Source organism: Gopherus evgoodei, chromosome 13 (genome assembly GCF_007399415.2).
Source record: "Gopherus evgoodei ecotype Sinaloan lineage chromosome 13, rGopEvg1_v1.p, whole genome shotgun sequence".
Lineage (NCBI taxonomy): Eukaryota > Metazoa > Chordata > Testudines > Testudinidae > Gopherus > Gopherus evgoodei.
In genome coordinates, this window is record NC_044334.1 from 223,891 (window position 1) to 244,666 (window position 20,776).

At 45.0% G+C, this 20,776-nt stretch overlaps 1 protein-coding gene and 1 long non-coding RNA gene across 2 annotated transcripts; one reads left to right on the forward strand and one right to left on the reverse strand.

Annotated features, from left to right (window-relative positions):
* Positions 1-976: 976 nt before the first annotated feature.
* Positions 977-8,542, reverse strand: LOC115660885. The gene is made up of 4 exons (XR_004002967.1): positions 8,292-8,542; positions 4,302-4,368; positions 3,328-3,381; positions 977-1,742 (listed from the first exon to the last, which is right to left on the reverse strand). It is a non-coding gene; the product is annotated as an uncharacterized LOC115660885 (long non-coding RNA).
* Positions 8,543-9,469: 927 nt separating this feature from the next.
* Positions 9,470-13,517, forward strand: XBP1 (X-box binding protein 1). The gene is made up of 5 exons (XM_030583248.1): positions 9,470-9,786; positions 9,875-9,971; positions 10,116-10,244; positions 10,944-11,107; positions 13,231-13,517. The coding sequence occupies exons 1-5, from the start codon at positions 9,581-9,583 to the stop codon at positions 13,418-13,420; spliced, it is 786 nt and encodes a 261-aa protein (XP_030439108.1). The 5' UTR covers positions 9,470-9,580; the 3' UTR covers positions 13,421-13,517.
* The last annotated feature ends 7,259 nt before the right edge of the window (positions 13,518-20,776 follow it).

A 20,776-nucleotide genomic window follows, 5' to 3' on the forward strand; every position in this document is an offset into this window, starting at 1 on the left:
TTCTCTCTGCTAAAAAGCCCTTAGCAGAGAAAAGAAAAATATAATATTCCTACTGGCTTCTGGATTCTGTCTATCTCCCAACAGCTGCTACACCATATCATAACCTTAGTCCCAGATTTGGACCTTAGCGTCCAAAATATGGGGGTTAGCATGAAAGCCTCCAAGCTTAGTTACCAGCTTGGACCTGGTACTTGCTGCCACCACCCAAAAAATTAGAGTGTTTTGGGGCACTCTGGTCCCCCTGAAAAACCTTCCCTGGGGACCCCAAGACCCAAATCCCTTGAGTCTCACAACAAAGGGAAATAATCCTGTTTCCCTTCCCCCCTCCAGGTGCTCCTGGAGAGATACACAGACACAAGCTCTGTGAAACTACACAGAGTGATTCCCCCTCTCCGTTCCCCAGTCCTGGGAACAAAAAGGACTTTCCTATTCCCCAGAGGGAATGCAAAATCAGGCTAGCCAATTCAACACACACAGACCTCCCCTGATTTCTTCCTCCCACCAATTCCCTGGTGAGTACAGACTCAATTTCCCTGAAGTAAAGAAAAACTCCAACAGGTCTTAAAAGAAAGCTTTATATAAAAAAGAAAGAAAAAATACATACAAATGTTCTCTCTGTATTAAGATGATACAACACAGGGTCAATTGCTTAAAAGAATATTGAATAAACAGCCTTATTCAACAAGAATACAAATCAAAGCACTCCAGCACTTATATTCATGCAAATACCAAAGAAAAGAAACCATAGAACTTACTATCTGATCTCTTTGTCCTTACACTTAGAAACAGAAGACTAGAAAATAGAACTACTTCTCCAAAGCTCAGAGGAAGCAGGCAGGCAGACAAAAGACTCAGACACACAATTCCCTCCACCCAAAGTTGAAAAAATCCGGTTTCCTGATTGGTTCTCTGGTCAGGTGTTTCAGGTGAAAGAGACATTAACCCTTAGCTATCTGTTTATGACAGGCCTCAAGGCTTTACCTCTACTGGGGAGGAATTAAAAAATTCTCCTTCTCTTAGGGCCATTGGCTCAAGTATTTTGCATATCAACTCTGCTGACCCAGCAGGTCTGACTGGGTTTGGCATATGCAGTTCTTTCCTTCAGGAGCGTGTGACCAGTGGTGTCTATGGTGACGAGATGCATGTTTTTCTTACCTAAAGATTTGTAATAATTATTTGTATTACAGTAGCGTGTAGAATCCCTAGTCCTGGATCACGACTCCATCGTCCTAGACGTGGTACCAACACCACCCAGAAAGACAGCGTCTGTCCAAAGGGCTTACTGTCTAAGACAACAGACAATAGGTGGATATAGACAGATAAGGGAGTACAAACAAACAATGAGACAATATTGGTCAGCATGATTGGCAATGGCCTCAGCATACCAGCAACTTAACCATAATCAAGTTTTTTGTAGACATCATGGAAAAGGGAAGTTTTGAGGAAGATTTTGAAAGAGGATAATCAGTTAACATCCTGTGACTGTGACTAGGGAAGTCTAACTTCTTCAGACATCCCCTACTCCCCAGGAGCATCCTGGGTCAGTCTGGTCCCCCTAAAAAACTCCCTCCAAGACTACCCCCCCCTTTTGTAAGAGAATTTCCTTTTACATGGCTAGTGTCCTTTTGATCTTCTGGTTCTCAGGTCTTTTCTAGTCCTGGCATTCTCTCGCAAGTGTTTGCTGAAAAATGGGTTATCTTGAGCTATTCTTCTCCCGTTCCTGCTTGTTTTCTTTACAGTCCCTGTCATAAACAGATAAGTAAGAGTTAATAGAACAAAAGTGCTTCATATTTCTTTGCCTGGAAAGGGTTAACAAGAACAGTGAGCCTGGCTGTCACCTGACCAGAGGACCAATCAGAGGACAGGATACTTTCAAATCTTGAGGGAGGGAAGTTTTTGTGTGCTGTTAGTTTTTTGGTTGTTGTTCACTCTGGGGGCTCAGAGGGACCAGATGTGCAACCAGGTTTCTCTCCAATCTCCCTGATACAGGTTCTTATAGATTCTAAATAGTGAGTACTAGGTAGATAAAGCGAGTTAGGCTTATGGTTGTTTTCTTTATTTGCAAATGTGTATTTGGCTGGAAGGAGTTAAAATTGGTATTTTGCTGAAAAGATTTTAATTTGTACTTGTATACTTAGGCTGGGAGGGTATTCCCAGTGTCCATAGCTGAAAGACCCTGTACCTATTCCATTTTAAATTTACAAAGATAATTTTTACTATTTTTCTCTCTTTAATTAAAAGCTTTTCTTGTTTAAGAACCTGATTGTTTTTTTCATGCTGGTGAGACCCCAGGGGACTGGGTCTGAATCCACCGGGGAATTGGTGGGGAGAAAGGAGGGAAGGGGGAAGGAGAGGTTAATTTTCTCTCTGTGCCAGGATTACTTTCTCTCTCAGGGAGAGTCTGGGAGGGGGAGAGAGAAGGATGGGGGGGAAGGTGAATTTTCCTCTCTGTTTTAAGATTCAAGGAGTTTGAATCACAGTGATCTTCCAGGTTAACCCAGGGAGGGGAAGCCTAGGAGAGGCAACGGTGAGGGAAAGGGTTTACTTTCCTTGTGTTAAGATCCAGAGGGTCTGGGTCTTGGGGGTCCCCGGGCAAGGTTTTGGGAGGACCAGAGTGTACCAGGCACTGGAATTCCTGGTTGGTGGCAAGGCTACAAGTACTAAGCTGGTAATTGATCTTAGAGGAATTCATGCTGGTACCCCATCTTTTGGACGCTAAGGTTCAGAGTGGGGAATTATACCATGACAGTCCCCCATTAAACTAAACCAATACATTCATTCAGTAACATCCCAATAAGCGGGTCAACATACAGTATTCATACATTATTACAGGTCAGCTCCACTTTCATCACAACAGAATTTTACAAAATGTAGATGGAATATGCCCTCTGATTTCAGGCATAAAATAATCTTTAACAGACGGGTAAGAATGAAACTTCTCTATGGGCAGGTTATTCCACAATTGTCCAAATGGAGGTTTCTTGACTCTTCCCCTGAGCCCTCAGGTACTGGCCATTGTCAGAGACAAGATGCTGGACAGGATGGACCACTGGTCTGATCTGGCAATGCATATGTTTCTGTTTACTCTTTCAATGTGTGTTTGAAGAAAGGTGCTTGGAGAACTGGGTGTCCTAGTTGTGGGTCTTTGTTATCCAAGATTAATTCACTGTGTCTTGAGATGAATTGACAGAGCTGCGTGAGTACCTCAAAACTAGACACACATGGAATTCTGCAAATCAAGAGTTAGATGTTTTTTGGCAGAGCAGTGAGTGAGCCTCAGGTCAAGAACACAAGGAGTGCTGTAAATCAAGAATGGCTTAAGCTTACCTAGTGTCTTCTAATACCATGCTGTTCTCTTGCCAGTGGTATCAGCCCATAACTCTGATAAGAACACAATTACAGTCAAAACAGTAATTTTATTGACCTTCCAGCTCTGATAGGGAATGTTTGGGCCATGATACTACAATTTTAAAATTATGGGAGATAATGCAATTAAAATAAAAAACAAAATAGCTAAATGTATAGGCCTGAAACCCAACCAAGTCTGGAAATATCAGAGACCTTCTTACTATCCCTCTGACCAGCTCAGACAGACCTGGGAACGCACAAGTTGTTCAGCTGGACTAAGGCCCGGGGCCACTGTCCATTCATCCTAGATACAGGTTGAGCAAACAGGCTCTTTTCTTAGACAATGCCCTTAAACTCAGCTGGATTATTAAAAGTTATGCATCCTCCACACCCTCTCTTCCACTTCTTTCTCACTGCCTTTTTTTCTCTTCTCTCTTCCCTTCCCCCTACCCCTTATAGTAAACAACCTTCACTCTCACCACCTTCCTTAAACAAACTCGTTTCCTTTTGACACGGTGCCCATCTGGAACATGGCAGATAAGGGCCATATCATTAGGAAATAATGGTTTACTCCATGGCAAAGATTCTATCACCTTGTTTAGATTAGGGAATTTTTGCTAAGATTTCCTATGTTGTTATTACTGGTTCAGCTCCACAGGTGATAGCAATGGTGGGAGAACTAGTATAGATAAGGCACTGGAAGCTGCTAACATTCTAAACATGTTGTGTAAAACCTGCTGTAAGCAGGACAGGGGAATAAATTGCATTTGTCACCTGGAACCTTGTCTGCACTAGCAACCTTGCAAGTGCTATGTATAGAGGTGCTGTACTAGTGTTTGCAATGGTGACAACATTTTGCCAAATAAAAAAACAGTGAAGAGACAGCCAGAGAGGAAAAAGACAAGGGGTGGTACAAATCTGAATTAAACCTGAACTCCTGCAATAAAACCTACCTAGAGATGCTGCCATTCAAGACTGAGCTTCTGGTGAATTTTTGTTTCTCACTCTTTCACTCTGGCCCTGCAACATCATAATATAATTACTGGAGACTGTACATGCAGTGGGAGCTACTGCAGTATTTTAAAAAAATTAGTGCATATTTCGTAGGTCAGGTTTCTCCACATCCATTCCTGGCTGGTCTCAGTGGTAAGACTACAAGCAATCAACAAGAACCGAATATATAATTTACTGTGTAAGGGGTTTATTCAGGGTTACAGAGTGTACCCATTTGGGGGAGTCTGTGCAAACGTATGAATTCTGGTTGATATTATAAAGTTATGAAATGTCTGTATGATGAAAGGCCTTTCTGTGTATCCTCTTCTGACAAGCTTTAAGCATGTATCACCCATTGTTAAAGACTACCAGCAGCTGAACAGACCTTACCTGGGGAGAACAAGAGTAACTGCATGCTAGGGGAAACCAGTTCTCTCCACCTTTTCTGGGGATTGACAGAAGTTAGCAAGAAGGACAAAGTAAAGTGAAGAAATGACAAAGGCAGAAGGTTATAAAAGTGCTCAAAGGGGGAAGACTCAGAGAAACACACAGGAAGTTTGGGCAGCCAAGAGGAAGGGAATGGATTAGCCATGCTCAGAGGAAGCATGCTTGGGGAGAAGGCTATGTGTCAGAACCTTTGCTAGGCACTGCAAAGGAAGGACTCTGATGACTCTGACCCCAACCCAAAGAATGCTTTGGAGAGGTGAAAAAAAAGATACAGGGAACTGCATATAGAGTTTATTATTGCTGGATAGATCTGTGTATTTTTTGTGATATTAAAGAATGATGATTTACAATCTGGTGCCAGTCTGTCTGTCTATGTTCAGTATTTACATCTACCACATGCCCTCTTGAAGAAGTACCTATTGGGTGTCTGGGAAGTGGGCGGGCTAAAGGATCCTCCCCCCAGCCTAAGGGGAGGAACCACAGGGCCACAGAACCCACTGAGTGCGGGGGACAACTAATAAAAGAACAGGGACAGGAGTGAGGTCAAAGGGTCAGAAGGAGGGAACCTAACGGGGACACCGAGCAGAGAACCCCGGACAGTGCCCACTGCTCCTCGAAGGCGTCAAGGGAGCCAGTGGACGCCGCCCAGAGGAACTCCGCCCGGATGCGTGATCGGACCATGGAGCGGAAGCAAGCCCCACAGTCACCGGAGTCTCCATCGGCCAACCTCCCCTCCCTGGTCGCGTGGATGGCTTTTTTCGCCAGGGCGAGGAGGAGGTTGACTAGGAGGTCCCGGGACTTCGTGGGGCCATGGATAGGGAGTGCATACAAAAGGAGGTGAGGGGAAAAGTGTAACCAGAAACGTAAGAGGATGGCTTTGAGGAGCCAGTGTAGGGGCTGCAACCTGGCGCACTCTAAGTAAACATGTGCCAGGGTCTCCCTCACGCCGCAGAAGGGGCAGGTGTCCAGGACAGGGGTAAACCGCGCCAAGTACACGCCCGTGCTCACAGCCCCATGGAGGAGCCGCCAACTGATATCCCCAGTGGGCCTTGGGACCAGGGTGGAGTAGAGGCTGGCCCACCGGGGCTCCTCACCCTCCAGAGGTGGCAGGAGGTCCCGCCACTTCGTATCAGGGTGAGACACGAGGGTGAGGAAGTGAAGGGTGTGGAGCACGAGCGTGTAGAGTCTTGAAGAAGTAAATCAGAAGGCTCACTTGTAGGTGAAGCTCTGGGAGAGGGTGTGTTTTAAGCTATAGGGAGGGAATCCAAGGGCCCAGCACTGGTTCCATGGACTGGGGTGTCGGCTATGTTGTTGAAACTCTCAGGAGCAGGTGACAGCGTGTGCTCAGAGGCCTTAAGATAGGGACAGTGCAGGGGCTCTCTTCAGAGTGTGGAGGCTTAAAATACAGGAGATTCAGCAGCTAGGTTCCCTCACAGCAGTCTGATGAGAGGTCAGGAGAGGGTACTCAACTGGAGCTGTGACCAGTGGTTTATTTTGCATCATTATTCACTAACAGGTGTCAAAGTCAATGACAAATAAATGCCAGCGTCAGAAAAACCCCATACAGCTTGGTTTGCTTTAGTTTGTATACCACTTCAAAAGTTTTGCATTTCTATTCTTGCCCTCACTAGCTACAAATATAGAATGGAAAATCTTTGAAAATAAAAGCTGCTCAGGAAGATTAAACAAGATCCTGGTCCAACACCTGAGTTAATTGCTCTGGTTTTATGCAGGCAAAAAGCCCATTGGCTCAGATTCTGAGCTGCATCCAATTTGTACGCAATGCAGCTCATCAGACCAGTGTGACAAAGATGGTTGGTTATATCACACACAACACATCTGTGGCCCCCGGATTCTGAGGCCAGACAAAAACCAGTACAGCCTGAAGGCTGCTCTAGATTACACCCAGCTGCCTGAGGTGCCAAAGAACTATTCTGGCTGCTGGCTATAACTGGAATCTAAATGTGTTCTGGCTATGCTCCATTTTTCCTGGTCATACCCTCTATGGTGACAAGGCTGAGACAATTAACTGCTGGCTATACATCCCCTTGGGATACCCTTTGCCTGGGAATTGTCCCTTCGTAGATGGGTATCCTAGTTTTCCAGCCTCATCACAAAGCAGCCAGAGCACTGGTAGGTAATAGGTCAGGATCTGGCTAGTTGACTTTTTAGGAGTTTTGACTAAGTCATGACTTCAGTATTTAACTTAATTAACAGCTGAAGTCTCCTACAAGACAGCCACTAGTATTAGTTTGGATTTTCATTTGAAAATAGCATGGTGTGATGAAACAGGAATTTTTTGTAATGTATTTTAGGAATCTTAGGCATGCCTCAGTTTCCCTCTGTATGTTGCACTGCTACCAAATGGGTGCAAAAGGGTAACACTAGTCGTAGAACAGCACAGTGTATATGTGTGTTTACCCACCCTCACTGTCTGGTTGAATTAAGAGAGTCATTTTAAAAAGTGGCTGAAACAGACCCAAATCAGCAGAGGTCCAGCAAGACAAAGATGTCCTAGTGACTGAGCAATCAACATCTAAGAGTGGGAAACCCCAGCAAGCAAGACTTGTGAACTGAGTTAGGGAACAAGGTGGCTGGAATAAAGCTGGCAGTCTTGGAGGGACTAAGGAGTCCAGACTAGGGAAACAAGGGTGGCCGAGGGCAGACAAGAGAGAGCCAGAGCTCAACACAGCTTGGCTAGCTTATTATGGCACTGGTTTGACCAGGATGGAATAACTCAAGGACTTTCAGATTCTGTACATCAGGTGACTAATAGCTACCTGTTTTGAAAAGGCTGCCTGTGTTGTTGTAAATACTCCTTGAGAGTATTGCACCCTGACAGGGCACAATACAAGCTTCCTGTGGGAGTATGTCTTGGTAGGATTCTCTGCAGATAGCCAGAGAGAGATGGGGATAGCAAATACCGAAGGCCCAGTCTCAGAGTCCTGGAGAGTTACAACAGAGCGGACCTTGTGACTCTGACCCAACAAAACTGTTAATTATATTAAGATTATTTAGTAAAGTTTCCAGCAGGATTGCCAAAGCTTCACCATCTAGAATTACAAGACTTGCTGTTAATAATGTTGCCTATCACTCTCTTGTCACTCTCTCTGTTCAGCTGGCTCCAGCAGAGCTCGCTTTTGGGACCCACAATCACAGGAGCCTTCAACTGCCCCCTCCCAGCCCTTTTAAATTCTTATAGAATCTAACACAATCTGGGGTGCACTGTGTCAGCAGGTGCTAAAATACAGGATGAAAGAAAAGGAAGAAGGGCTTGCTAGGCCCTGAAGGGTGCCCAGCTGAGCATAGGAGGGGGCCAACAGGTCCTGAAGACCCATAGTTAAAAATCCAGTTGCAAGAGCATGAAGGGCAGGACCAGAATAAAATTTCATCCCCTTCAAAAAAGAGAAATTAATTCAAAGCTGCCATTTTCCTCATGAATGGGTCAAATCAAAGGTGTGAGGTATCAGCTATTAGCACTGAAAAGGTGAACAAATACTTACAATGGATAGCTTGTTCTTCATACCATAGACAGGGAACTAGGCAGTACCCTAACACTGGAATAATGCCAAAGAACACAGCTGTAGCGTGATGTCTTTGAACTTTTTAAGCTAATCTTTTTCCTCCATTATTTTACTCTTTAGCTATTTTCAATACACAAACAAACAAACTGCAGAAATAAACACAAGAGAGGGATCCCTCATATGCTCAACCACTTGGGAGGTGAAAGGCAACTGCCCTAGAAAAGCAAAGCACACAAATGATACAGATTTTTCCTCCCCTAGTATCCTGCTATTGATTGATTCTGTTAGACTGACCTCACACTAGGTCAAGCAACCCCCATCCTTCCATGTATTTATCCCTGCTCCTGTATTTTTCACTGCATGCATCTGATGAAGTGGGCCCTAGCCCATGAAAGCTTAGGCCCAAATAAATGGTAGTCTTTAAGTTGCCACAAGGACTCCTTGTTGTTTTTGCTGATACAGACTAACATTGCTACCACTCTGAAACAGAGGCAAATGATACAAGGCCCTGGCGCCAACTGTATTTCTGTATCTATGCTTGCATTCCATATACAGCAATACCTGAAACTGCTGTTAAAAGAACAGTTTGCTACAAAATAATTCCAAATAGAAAAAAAACAAAATCCTGTAAACTGTTACTGCTTTGAAACTTGATGTATGTGAAAGTGAACGGGCTCTAAAGGCCCTTAAGTTTGTTTCTCTCCCCTGGCCCAAACCCTCTGCTTCCAGCAGCGCACAGGTGTCTCCCGCCGCCGTGCCTTGCACAGTGACAGCACTGGCCACCTGCCCGCCTCATGGCGCCTGTCACCCGCTCCTCTCCCGCCGCCCAGGCCTCCTAGTGCGGGACGGACACGGGCTGCCCCTCGTGAGGGCGCCGGGCGGGGGCGCCTGTTCCCAAGCCAGGCTCGGGCAGCCCCGCCACCTGCGGAGCCCGCGCTCTGCCACGCCCAACCCCCGAGCTGATGCAATAACGCCCCGCCCAGCGGTTCCTGTCTGTCAGCCTCCCACTCCAGGAAACCGCCCAGTCTCACCGTCCACGTGGGCACGGCCTCACCTCCCCCCTCAGTCTGACGCAATTTATTTGCACTTTGCTCCTTGTCACGGGCCAATAGCGTGTTACTCAAGGCTTGACGTCAGACAACACTGGCCAATGGGGCCAAGCCACGGTGGCAGAACGCGAGTCGGGGGCGGATGGAACGCAGCTGAGTCCGGTGTTCGGTCGGTGGAACGTTGGCAGCGCCAGGGTTCTCAGCAGCGCAGCATCTGCCATGGTGGCGCTACACGGTTCCGCGGCCCCGCGGCTGCTCCTCATCCCCAGCCAAGCAGCCGAGCCCCTGAGCGCCGCGGCCGGCCGGCCCCTCTCCATGGTGCTGCCGGCGGGGGGCCCGCGCTCCCCCAGCCCGGAGCCCCAGCAGCCCGCCCGCAAGCGGCAGCGGCTCACCCACCTGAGCCCGGAGGAGAAGGCCCTGCGCAGGTGAGCGGGGCGTCTCCCGGGGGGCCGGGGCCGGGACTGGGGCGTCTCCCGGGGGGCCGCGGCTCAGACCTGCGCTGTCTCCCCGCAGGAAGCTGAAGAACCGCGTGGCGGCGCAGAGCGCCCGGGACAGGAAGAAGGCGCGGATGAGCGAGCTGGAGCAGCAGGTGTTGGAGCTGGAGCAGGAGGTGAGGCTGGGGACTGCCCGGGCCGAGCCCTTGGGGAGGGAGAGAGCCCTGCGCCGCACGGATAGAAAGTGCACGGCGAGCGGGGGAGAGCGGAACTGGTTCCTGTGGCCCGCTCCGCTGAGCTCGGCTGTGGGCTTCTTTCAGAACCAGAATCTCCTGTTAGAAAACCACCTCCTGCGGGAGAAGACACGCGGCCTCGCAGTACAGAACCAGGAGCTGCGCTGTCGGCTGGGGCTAGATGCGCTGGAGACGGAGGAGGAGAGGGAGCCTAAGGTGAGAGCCCAGCTGTTTCCTGGGGGGGATTGGGACTGATGGGCCAGCACCAGATACTTTAGTGGAAGGTGTAAGAAATCCCCAGTAGGTAAGGAGGGATGATCTGCCTTTATACTAGGTCTCGTCAAGATGTAATAGATTGGATTACATCCTGAAGCTTAATATTCCTCCAAAATAGTCAATATTAACTGCTACTCAGGGAGGGGAGGTCTCGTCTCTCTCATCTCCACTGAGCTTTAAGTGGCTGCTGGCTGGCAGCTTGGAAGAAAACCCAGCAGCATTCAAAGAGTTAATTCATGACCCTCTCAAATCTACATCATGTGTTGTTCTCTGTGTAACCTGCTTTTTATTTTTGAAATCAAAGTAGCATAAAATGTGGCCACAAGAGCTGGTGGTGAATATCCAGTACGTGGCACAAAGGGAAAATAATGGACTGGTAAGGTCAGCCTCCTTCAGAAGGTGGTCTTGGATCCAGTGTACTGTTAACAGATGTCTCAGACTGAAGTTAAAGCTCAACCACAGTGGTGTGTATTTTGAACACGTGTCTACAACAGTCATCTCACTTCCCAATCTCTGCAGCGCTGTTCCTCATTTTTGGTACTAGCCAAGTGAGGTTGAGATCCTTGCAGTAATGGCAAGAACTCCAGCAGGTGGCTTGGGAGTCAGTAATCTGATAATTTATTTTCTCTGCTGATACAGGTGGTGATGGAGTCACAGGTGGATGAAATCAGGATGGTGACCGGGTCCGCTGAGTCCGCAGCACTCAGACTACGTGTTCCTCTGCAGCAGGTGCAGGCCCAGCAGTCACCCCTCCTGGCAATCTCCACATGGATTCTGGTGGCATTGACTCTTCAGACTCTGAGGTGAGCAAGTCATTCCCTGTTTACTAATCATGAGTTTTTGAAAGAATTACAGCCCCGTGTCTCCAATTCATCAGCTATGGTACATGGGGCAGTAGAATTTGAGGTGTAACACACCAAAAACATAGTTCAGATGTGAATGTGTTGAGGCAGCTCTTCATAGGCTGGCACATTTCAAAGGCCCAGATGCTCTCAGATACGTTTGTGCTTGTGAATCTTGGGCAAGAACTACTGACTTACAAGCTGTGTCCAGTAAGTCAAAGACAGGTAGGGGAGGTAATATCTTTTAGTGGACTAACTTCTGTTGGTAAGAGACAAGCTTTCAAGTTCTGAAGAAGAGATATGTGTAAACTTGAAAGCTTGTCTCTTACCAACAGAAGTTGGTCCATTAAAAGATATTGCCTCCCGCACCTTGTGTCTCTAATATTCTGGGACCAACATTGCATATTAGGTATTCTAAGAGACTATTCAACATGAAGTGGCTTATTAACACTCCTGTGGTAACAGGACAAAACCAGGACTGAAATTAGTGGAAGTTAAGTTAATTTTGAAGGCAGTTAGAGTATACATTAGTTATTGTTCCCATAACCATTATCATTCAGCTTTTGCAACATGAAGCATAGACTCCTAGAAATATTGGGCTAGAAGGGACTTTTAGAGATCATCTAGTCCCCTGCACTGAGGCAGGACTTAAGGATACCTAGAACATCCCTGACAGGCTTGTTTAATCTGCTCTTAGAATCCCTGTTGTTGGAGGTTTTTGTGATCTTCCTTGGAAGCCTAGTCCAGTGCTTAATTATCATTAGATTGCTAGTGTAGATAAAGCCTTAGGTTAGCTATTTTGGCAGTCAAGAGTGTGGAAAAAGCACACCCCTGACTGACACAGGTTACACTGGCAAAAGTGCTGGTGTGGACAGCACTATGTTGGCAAGAGACCCTCTCCCACTGACATAGCTATTGCAGCTCGTTGGGGGTGGTTTCATTATGCCAGCAGGAAAGCTCTTTTCCACTGGCATAGAGCAGCTACCCAGGAGACCTTGCAGCAGTGCTGGTGTAAGGTCGGTAGCGTAGACACAGTCTAATCTCCTGGACTGCAGATTAAGTTATTACTACTTGGTCTCCCTTCAATAGACATGGAGAACAACTATCTTGTCCTCTATAACAACCCTTAATGTAATTGAAACTTATGTCCCCTCTACTTAGTCTTTTCTAAAGACTAAACATGCGTCTTAACCTTTCCTCATAAGTGAGGTTTTATCACTTCTTCTGTTGCTCTCCTCTGGACATTCTCCAGTTTGTCCACATCTCGCCTAACATGTGGCACCCAGAACTGGACTCTGTATTCCAGCCAAGGTCTCACCTGTGCTTAAGAGTGCAGGACATTTGCTTCATGTCTTACATAAAACACTCCTGTTAATACATCCCAGAATATTATCCTTGTTTACAGCTGCATCACCTGTTAGCTAATTTTCAGTTTGTGTGCATGTAAAAACCCTGAAAACATAAGTCCTTCAAAGCACATGCTGTTTTTCTACTGTAGTTTTGGGCAGGTTTCAAGTAGCCTGATACTGTGAAGTCTACTGGTTACTGTTCAACTGCTGTCTTGATCCCGAAGAGTCAGAGATACAAGGACCTGTGAAAGCTAAAAGCCAAGGAACAAATCAGTTGATGCTGATAACCTTGTGGTCATGGAAACTACTGCTCAGGCTAGTACCTGATGCTGACTCTTTAGTTCCAGATTTTGCCATTGTTTGCTGGCTCTGCAGAGATTGTAGGCAAGGGAAGCTTTTGTTTGAACAGTACACACAACTGTGCAGGGTACTTGATCCTGAGTGGGCCCCATTAGGGGTACTGTAATTCAAATCAGGAATGTAGAGAACAGTCTAATGGTGCCAGTCAAGCTCCAGGAAAGGTTAATGGACTAGAAAGTTCTGGGTTAAATAAATGAGCATATTAAAGTACATGTGCCATTCCCACTTGTGCTGCCTTTCAGTACCTATCAGGTCTTCAGGTCATATTGACCTTAGCCTACTGTGGATGGGGAGGAGTTGGTTTCAAGAGGGGGGCTGGTTAGTGTACAGTAATTTGTACGTTCCTTTTAAAATGGTGGGTTTTTTATTCTGCAGTCTGATCTGCTATTGGGCATTCTGGACAGCCTGGACCCAGACATGTTCCTCCAGTATGGTAATTCAGAGTCATCGTGCTTGGAAGAGCTTGAGGAAGAAATCTGTGGAAAAGAATCAGATTCCTTACCAGCCTCCCCCACTCCCTCTGTGGGGTCCTCATCAGCCAAGTTGGAGGCCATTAATGAACTGATCCGGTTTGACCATGTGTACACCAAGCCCCTAATCTTTGAGATCCCTGCTAAAATGGGCAGCCAAGCTGATATGCTAATGAAAATAGAGGAAGCATCTCTCTCTCGCTCCGAAGACAAGAACCTCCCTGAGTCCCCAGTCTCAGTGAAAGAGGAACCTATAGACAACTTTTTGCCTGAGCTGGGTATCTCAAACCTGCTTTCATCTGATCACAGCCTTGAGAGCTCTTGCTGTCCATTGGATGCATGTAGTGATTCTGGATATGAAGGATCCCCTTCTCCCTTCAGTGATCTGCCCTCTCCACTGAGCACAGACCATTCTTGGGCAGATACTTTTGCCAATGAACTTTTTCCCCAGTTGATCAGTGTCTGATTTATTCATTAGTGTTGCATCTCTTCTGTGGAGCAACACTGTACAATCTGTGCAGGATAGCAGGAACCATCTCCCCTTTTTCTTAAGCCAGAAGTAAAGTAGATGGCTATTTCATTGCTTTTTAAAGTGTTTTTCACCAAACCAAGTATTGCTAATTTGTGCCCATCTCAGACTCAGAATAGAACTGGGTAGAATGGTACCCTTTGTACCAGTACTTTCTCTTGAAAAGGAAATGGCTAATCTCCCTTATGAGAAACTAAAAGTAATGTTACCCTCAGAAAGAAACATGTGCTCTTCTACCTAAACTGTACTTGCCCAATTTGGGCAAACCCTCCATACCTAGGAGAAATTTACTGCAGGGGGAGGAGTTTAAGTCCTTGTCACAGCAATAGCCTGCTTAGGCAGTGAGGCTATGCTTCCCTCTATGTACAGACAACTGGCTCAATATAAGATTAAAAATCTCTTGTAAATTTTACATAACTTACTATGTAAATGCTTATGAAAGTTTTCTATTGCTACTTAGTTTCAGTGAATTGCTTTCTCCATTTAATATTTAAAACTACCTGTGCAATTAAAAAAGTGCAATGCAAGTACTTGCTATACTTCCATTTTAAAGATAACAGCTGGGGGGGGGGGGTCTCTGCTGCTTTATCAATCTCATCCTGCTTACATGGTAAAAAGATGGGTGTTGTAATGGTTCCCTTATTGTACAGACATATGAAATGACTTGTTTGGGTGCTTGTCTTCATAACCGCTCAGTACAGCGGCAGAACAAAACTTCTTGGTCGAATCAGCTATCAGAGCCTTACACTTGCAGGAGTGATTTAGAGTACCCACTTGCTCCCTGTGATTTAGAGTACCCACTTTGCTGTTGAGAGCAGAGACTTTAAAGGGCTTGTCTACACTTCAAACACTACAACTGTACATATAAAATGAAGGGGTCTAAACGAGCTGTTGACTCCAAGATCTCTTTGAGGAGTTGTTATGAATAATTGTCTGAAAACATTCACTCAATAGTAGCCAAAAAAGCTGCTAATGGTGGAAATCACTGGAAAAGAGCCAATACAACATATCCTAAGGCCTTTATATCAATCCATAGTACACTTACAGCTTGAACACTTGTGGAGAGCAAATTGCCCCAATCTCCAAAAAGATATGGGAATTGGATAAGGTACAGAAAAGGGCAAAAATGATTAGATATATGGAACAGCTTCCATCGAAGAAGAGGACTTGCCAGCTTGGAAGAGACAACTAAGGGGGCATAGGATAGAAGTTTATAAAATCATGATGGATATGGAGAAAGTAAATAAGGAAGTGTTATTTACTCCTCCTAACACAAGAACTAGGGATCACCAAATTAAATAGGTTTAAAACAAAATGAAGTATTTCTTCACACAATGCAGTCAACCTGTGGAACTCTTGGCCAGAGGATCTTGTGAAGGCCAAGACTATAACAGTTCTAAAAAGATAAGTTCATGGAGGATAGGTCCATCAACAGCTCTTAGCCAGGATGAACAAGGATAGAGTCCATACATTGGTTCTCAAACTATTGTACTGTGATCTCTTTCACATAGTAAGCCTTGGAGTGCAACCCCCCTGATAAATATATAAACAGGTGTTTTTAATTTAACACAATTATAAATGCTGGAGGCAAAGCAAGGTTTAGGGTGGAGGCTGCCAGCTCACAACCCCCACGTAATAACCTTGCAACCCACAGTTTGAGAACCCCTGCCATAGCATCTGTTTGCCAGAAGCTGGGAATGGGTAATGGGTTGGATCACTCACTAATTGCCTGTTCTATTCATTCTTGCTGAAGCACCTGGCATTGGCCACTGTCAGAAGACAGGATACTAGGCTAGATGGACCTTTGGTCTGACGAAGTAGCTGTTCTTACATTAGTGCTTCAGTATAGATACTACCTCTGCCCCCAAGAGGCATTCTCCTGTTCGTGTAGATAATCCACATCCCTGAGAGGTAGGTAGGTTGATGGAAGAATTCCTAGAGGTTAGCTTGGTTTAGCTATGCAGATGGGTTGAGTTAGCCTTTGAACAGAGACCAGGTCATTGGAAATTCCTAATGCAAACTACTATAGGGTAGACTAGGTAAGGGTAGCAATAGTCAAAGCTGCTTTATACTAGAAAAACTACTGTAGCTTGAAGCAGTTCAGATGAACCTGCTCTAAAGCCTCTAAGGTTATGTCTACACTTAATACCTAATAGTGGCACAGCTGCAGAAGTATATGCAAATGGGAGGGGTTCTCCTGTGGCTGCAGGTAGTCCACCTCCCCTAAGAAGTAGGAACTAGGTCAATGGAAGAATGCTTCTGTCAAACTAGTGCTGTCTGCAGCATAGCCATGTCTCTGCATCGGTGTGGATTTTTCAGACCACTGAAAGACAGCTGTGCTGATGTAATTTTTCAGTGTAGAGCAGCCCAAAGTAACAAATCATTACAAAACAATGCCTTCAGCTTGCCATTCCACCTGAGGAATGTTTTCTTGTGACTTATTTTTGCATAATGAATGGAAGAGCTCCTATTGGAGTTCTGGGAGGTGCACCAACCCACAGCTAACAGACCTTCCCTCAGCCTATGGGAAGGATCCACTGAGTCCAGGACTCAACTAATTACAGGGGACAACAGAAGAAATAACAGGAACAGGTGTGAGGGTCAAAGGATCAATAGTAGGGAACCTGAAGGCAACACTGAGCAGAGAACCCCAGACAGCACACCTTGTTCCTCAAAGGTGTCAAGGGAGCCAGCGGACACCACCCAGAGGAACTCTGCCCAGATACATAGACTCATAGACTTTAAGGTCAGAAGGGACCATTATGATCATCTAGTCTGACATCCTGCACAATGCAGGCTACAGAATCTCACTCATTCATTACTATAACAAACCCCTAACCTATGTCTGAGTTATTGAAGTCCTCAAATTGTGGCAGAGAGAGGAACAGAAATAGGCCCCACAGTCATAGAGAACCCCCTCAGCCAACCTCCTCTCCCTGCTGTTATAGATGGCGATGTTGGCCATTGCTAAGAGGAGGCTGACAAGGAGGTCCCATGAGTTTGTAAGGCTGAGAGGCAGAAATGCTTCTCATTCACAGATACTCCACACTGAAAACTTACATAGACATAGCTGTCTCTCAAGTCTGGAGAGGTCTACCCTGTAGAGAACGTCTATGCTACCCTAACCACACCTACTATTGACAGTGCTAGGTTGATGAAATAATTCTTGGGGAGGGGGGTTACATACAGTGAGAGGAGAACCCCTGCTGGTGCTGTAGTGAATGACTACACTGAAGTGCTACAGTGATACAGCTACAGCACCGAAGATGTGCAGTGTAGAAATAGCTCTAACTCAGAGAGGGTCTCTTGTCCGTTGGAAAGCCATTGACTTAAAACCTGATAAGCTTCTTCAAGAATAAACTTCATTGACACTAGCTTAGGTTTCAGAGTGGTAGCCGTATTAGTCTGTATGAGCAAAAATAACGAGGAGTCCTTAATGCCCCTTAAGAGACTAAGCTTATGCCCAAATAAATGTTAGTCTCTAAGGGGCCACAAGGACTCTTATTTTTGCTGACACTAACAATTATCCATCAACCACAGCAGCATTTCTCAAATGGGGTCACAGCCTCCTGGACTATGAAGTGATATTTGCATGTTTGTTAATATCACTTCTCACCGCTTCCCACCTAGCTAGCAAGTCTGCTGCTGTGAAAAGTGATATTAACAAACATACAAATATCACTTTTCATAGAAGCAGACTTGCTAGCTGGCAAGTCTTAAAAAGAGAGGCAACCAAAAAAGCAAAAGAAACAACAAAAGACAAGAACCTGTAAAGCATCATATTTGTGTTTCTATTCTGTTGAGGTCCAGTAAAGAATAGAGATAACTGTTCATTATTTTTATGATCGAGTCTATAAAAATCCTACATAAATTACAATGATTTAGGAATGTATGTGTATATTTATTTTTCCTAAAAGTTCATTACGTATTTTGGGAAAAATTGTTAGAGTGGCCACTAGCAAGAGTTGGTGGCTGTATTCTGAGGTTACCAAAAAATTTGTGAGAACCCCTGCACTAAAGTGCTGTTGCTAGGACCCTCCTCTTTTTGAGAGAGATTTGGTCTGATTTCTCTCTCCTCTAGCAAGGAGAAAGTCACTAATCTTTTAATAAACCAATAAGTACATTAAAACATTATTTTCTCCTATTTAAGGGAGCAAACTTCATAGCACATCCAAGGGCTTCTGTTTCAAACTCAGTCAGCTTTAAACAATACAGTGTTAAGTACTGTAAAGAATGAGTCTATGCCTATTAATTTTATGAGCATATATTTAGCAAAGTTCAATTTTTTTTGTTCCAAGCTATTTCTGCAGGAATAAGTGTGGGTGCAGTACTATACATGAACTCCTATTCTAATACAAAGATGAGTGGAAAATTGAGCTAATCATCCCTCATGTAGCTTCTGTAACATGGTGATCATGAATAGGTGGGAGGGCAACCCCATAATCCACAGCCATAAAGGAAGGAGTAGACATGACAGTCATTAGAGGGAGAGGAAGCTTTCCAAGCTTGGATAAAGGGAGACAAGTCACATTTGTGATTAAGAGTTGATAGCTGAATCCATGCAAGCAGATGAGGTGTAGGAGAAAAGGAGGTAAAAGAACAGTTCATGAAAGCCAATGTGGGACAGCAGCTAGTGTGCTGAAGAGAGGAGCACAGCTTGATTGGAGGAAAATCCAGGATGGAAAGGAGAGAGAAAATGAAGGCAGAAATTCTGAATCACTTCTTTAGGAAATTTTTGCAACCACACAAAGCAGGCAGAACAAGGCCGAAAGAAAGAAACAAATCCTCTGTCAATTCTTTGTGTTACTATAACATTTAGGCCCTCCTCATAGACCAGAATCTCCTGAGCTAAGAGCTTACAATGTACAAAAAATATAGAGTACACTAACTCCTCGCTTAACATTGTAGTGATGTTCCTGAAAAATGCGACTTTAAGCAAAATGATGTTCAGTGAATCCAGTTTTCCCATAAGAATTAACATCAATGGGGGAGGAGGTGTTAGGTTCCAGGGAACAAACAAACCTAACTATATCTGTATACATACACAGTATACATTTTAAACAACCAATTTAATACTGTACATAGCAATGATGATTGTGAAGCTTGGCTGAGGTGGTGGAGTCAGAGGGTGCAAGAGGGTGGGATATTTCTCACGGAATGCCTTACTGCTAAAATGACGAACTAGCACTCAGCGGAGCCCTCAAGGGTTAACACATTGTTGTTAATGTAGCCTCTCACACTCTAAAAGCAAGCACAAATGGAAGGAGGGGAGACAGCATGGTAGACAGAAACACACACTGTGTGTGGGGGTGTGTGTGAAAGAGGGATGTGCATTGCCCCTTTAGATATGCTGACCCCACTCTAAGTAAATTACCTTTTTAAGTAGATCAGCACGTTGAGACAGCAGCTGCTGCCAGCATGCTCCCTCCGTCCTGAGCCATGTTGTATTCCCCCCACACTCTATGGAGATGCGGTAAATGGGGGGCAGGAGCAGGGGAGAGGGGGAACACCCTGACATTAGTCATATAAAAAATGGAAACTAGGTCAGATCACGAAGGATGAATATAGGCAAATAACACAGGAATGCAGAGGCAAGATTAGAAAAGCAAAGGCACAAAATGAACTCAAACTAGCTATGGGAATAAAGGGAAACAAGAAGACTTTTTATCAATACATTAGAAGCAAGAGGAAGACTAAGGACAGGGTAGGCCCACTGCTCAATGAGGAGGGGGTAACTGTAACGGGAGACTTGGAAATGGCAGAGATGCTTAATGACTTCTTTGTTTCGGTCTTCACTGAGAAGTCTGAAGGAATGTCTAGTATAGTGAATGCTTACGGGAAGAGGGTAGGTTTAGAAGAGAAAATAAGGAAAGAGCAAGTAAAAAATCACTTAGAAAAGTTAGATGCCTGCAAGTCACCAGGGCCTGATGAAATGCATCGTAGAATACTCAAGGAGTTAATAGAGGAGGTCTCTGAGCCTCTAGCTATTATCTTTGGAAAATCATGGGAGACGGGGGAGATTCCAGAAGACTGGAAGGGGGCAAATATAGTGCCCATCTATAAAAAGGGAAATAAAAACAACCCAGGAAACTACAGACCAGTTAGTTTAACTTCTGTGCCAGGGAAGATAATGGAGCAGGTAATCAAAGAAATCATCTGCAAACACTTGGAAGGTGGTAAGGTGATAGGGAATAGCCAGCATGGATTTGTAAAGAACAAATCATGTCAAACTAATCTGATAGCGTTCTTTGATAGGATAACGAGCCTTGTGGATAAGGGAGAAGCGGTGGATGTGATATACCTAGACTTTAGTAAGGCATTTGATACGGTTTCGCATGATATTCTTATAGATAAGCTAGGAAAGTACAATTTAGATGGGGCTACTATAAGGTGGGTGCATAACTGGCTGGATAACTGTACTCAGAGAGTAGTTGTTAATGGCTCCCAATCCTGCTGGAAAGGTATAACAAGTGGGGTTCCGCAGGGGTCTGTTTTGGGACCGGTTCTGTTCAATATCTTCATCAACGATTTAGATGTTGGCATAGAAAGTACGCTTATTAAGTTTGTGGACGATACCAAACTGGGAGGGATTGCAACTGCTCTGGAGGACAGGGTCAAAATTCAAAATGATCTGGACAAATTGGAGAAATGGTCTGAGGTAAACAGGATGAAGTTCAATAAAGATAAATGCAAAGTGCTCCACTTAGGAAGGAACAATCAGTTTCACACATACAGAATGGGAAGAGACTGTCTAGGAAGGAGTATGGCAGAAAGAGATCTAGGGGTCATAGTGGACCACAAGCTTAATATGAGTCAACAGTGTGATACTGTTGCAAAAAAAGCAAACATGATTCTGGGATGCATTAACAGGTGTGTTGTAAACAAGACACGAGAAATCATTCTTCCGCTTTACTCTGCGCTG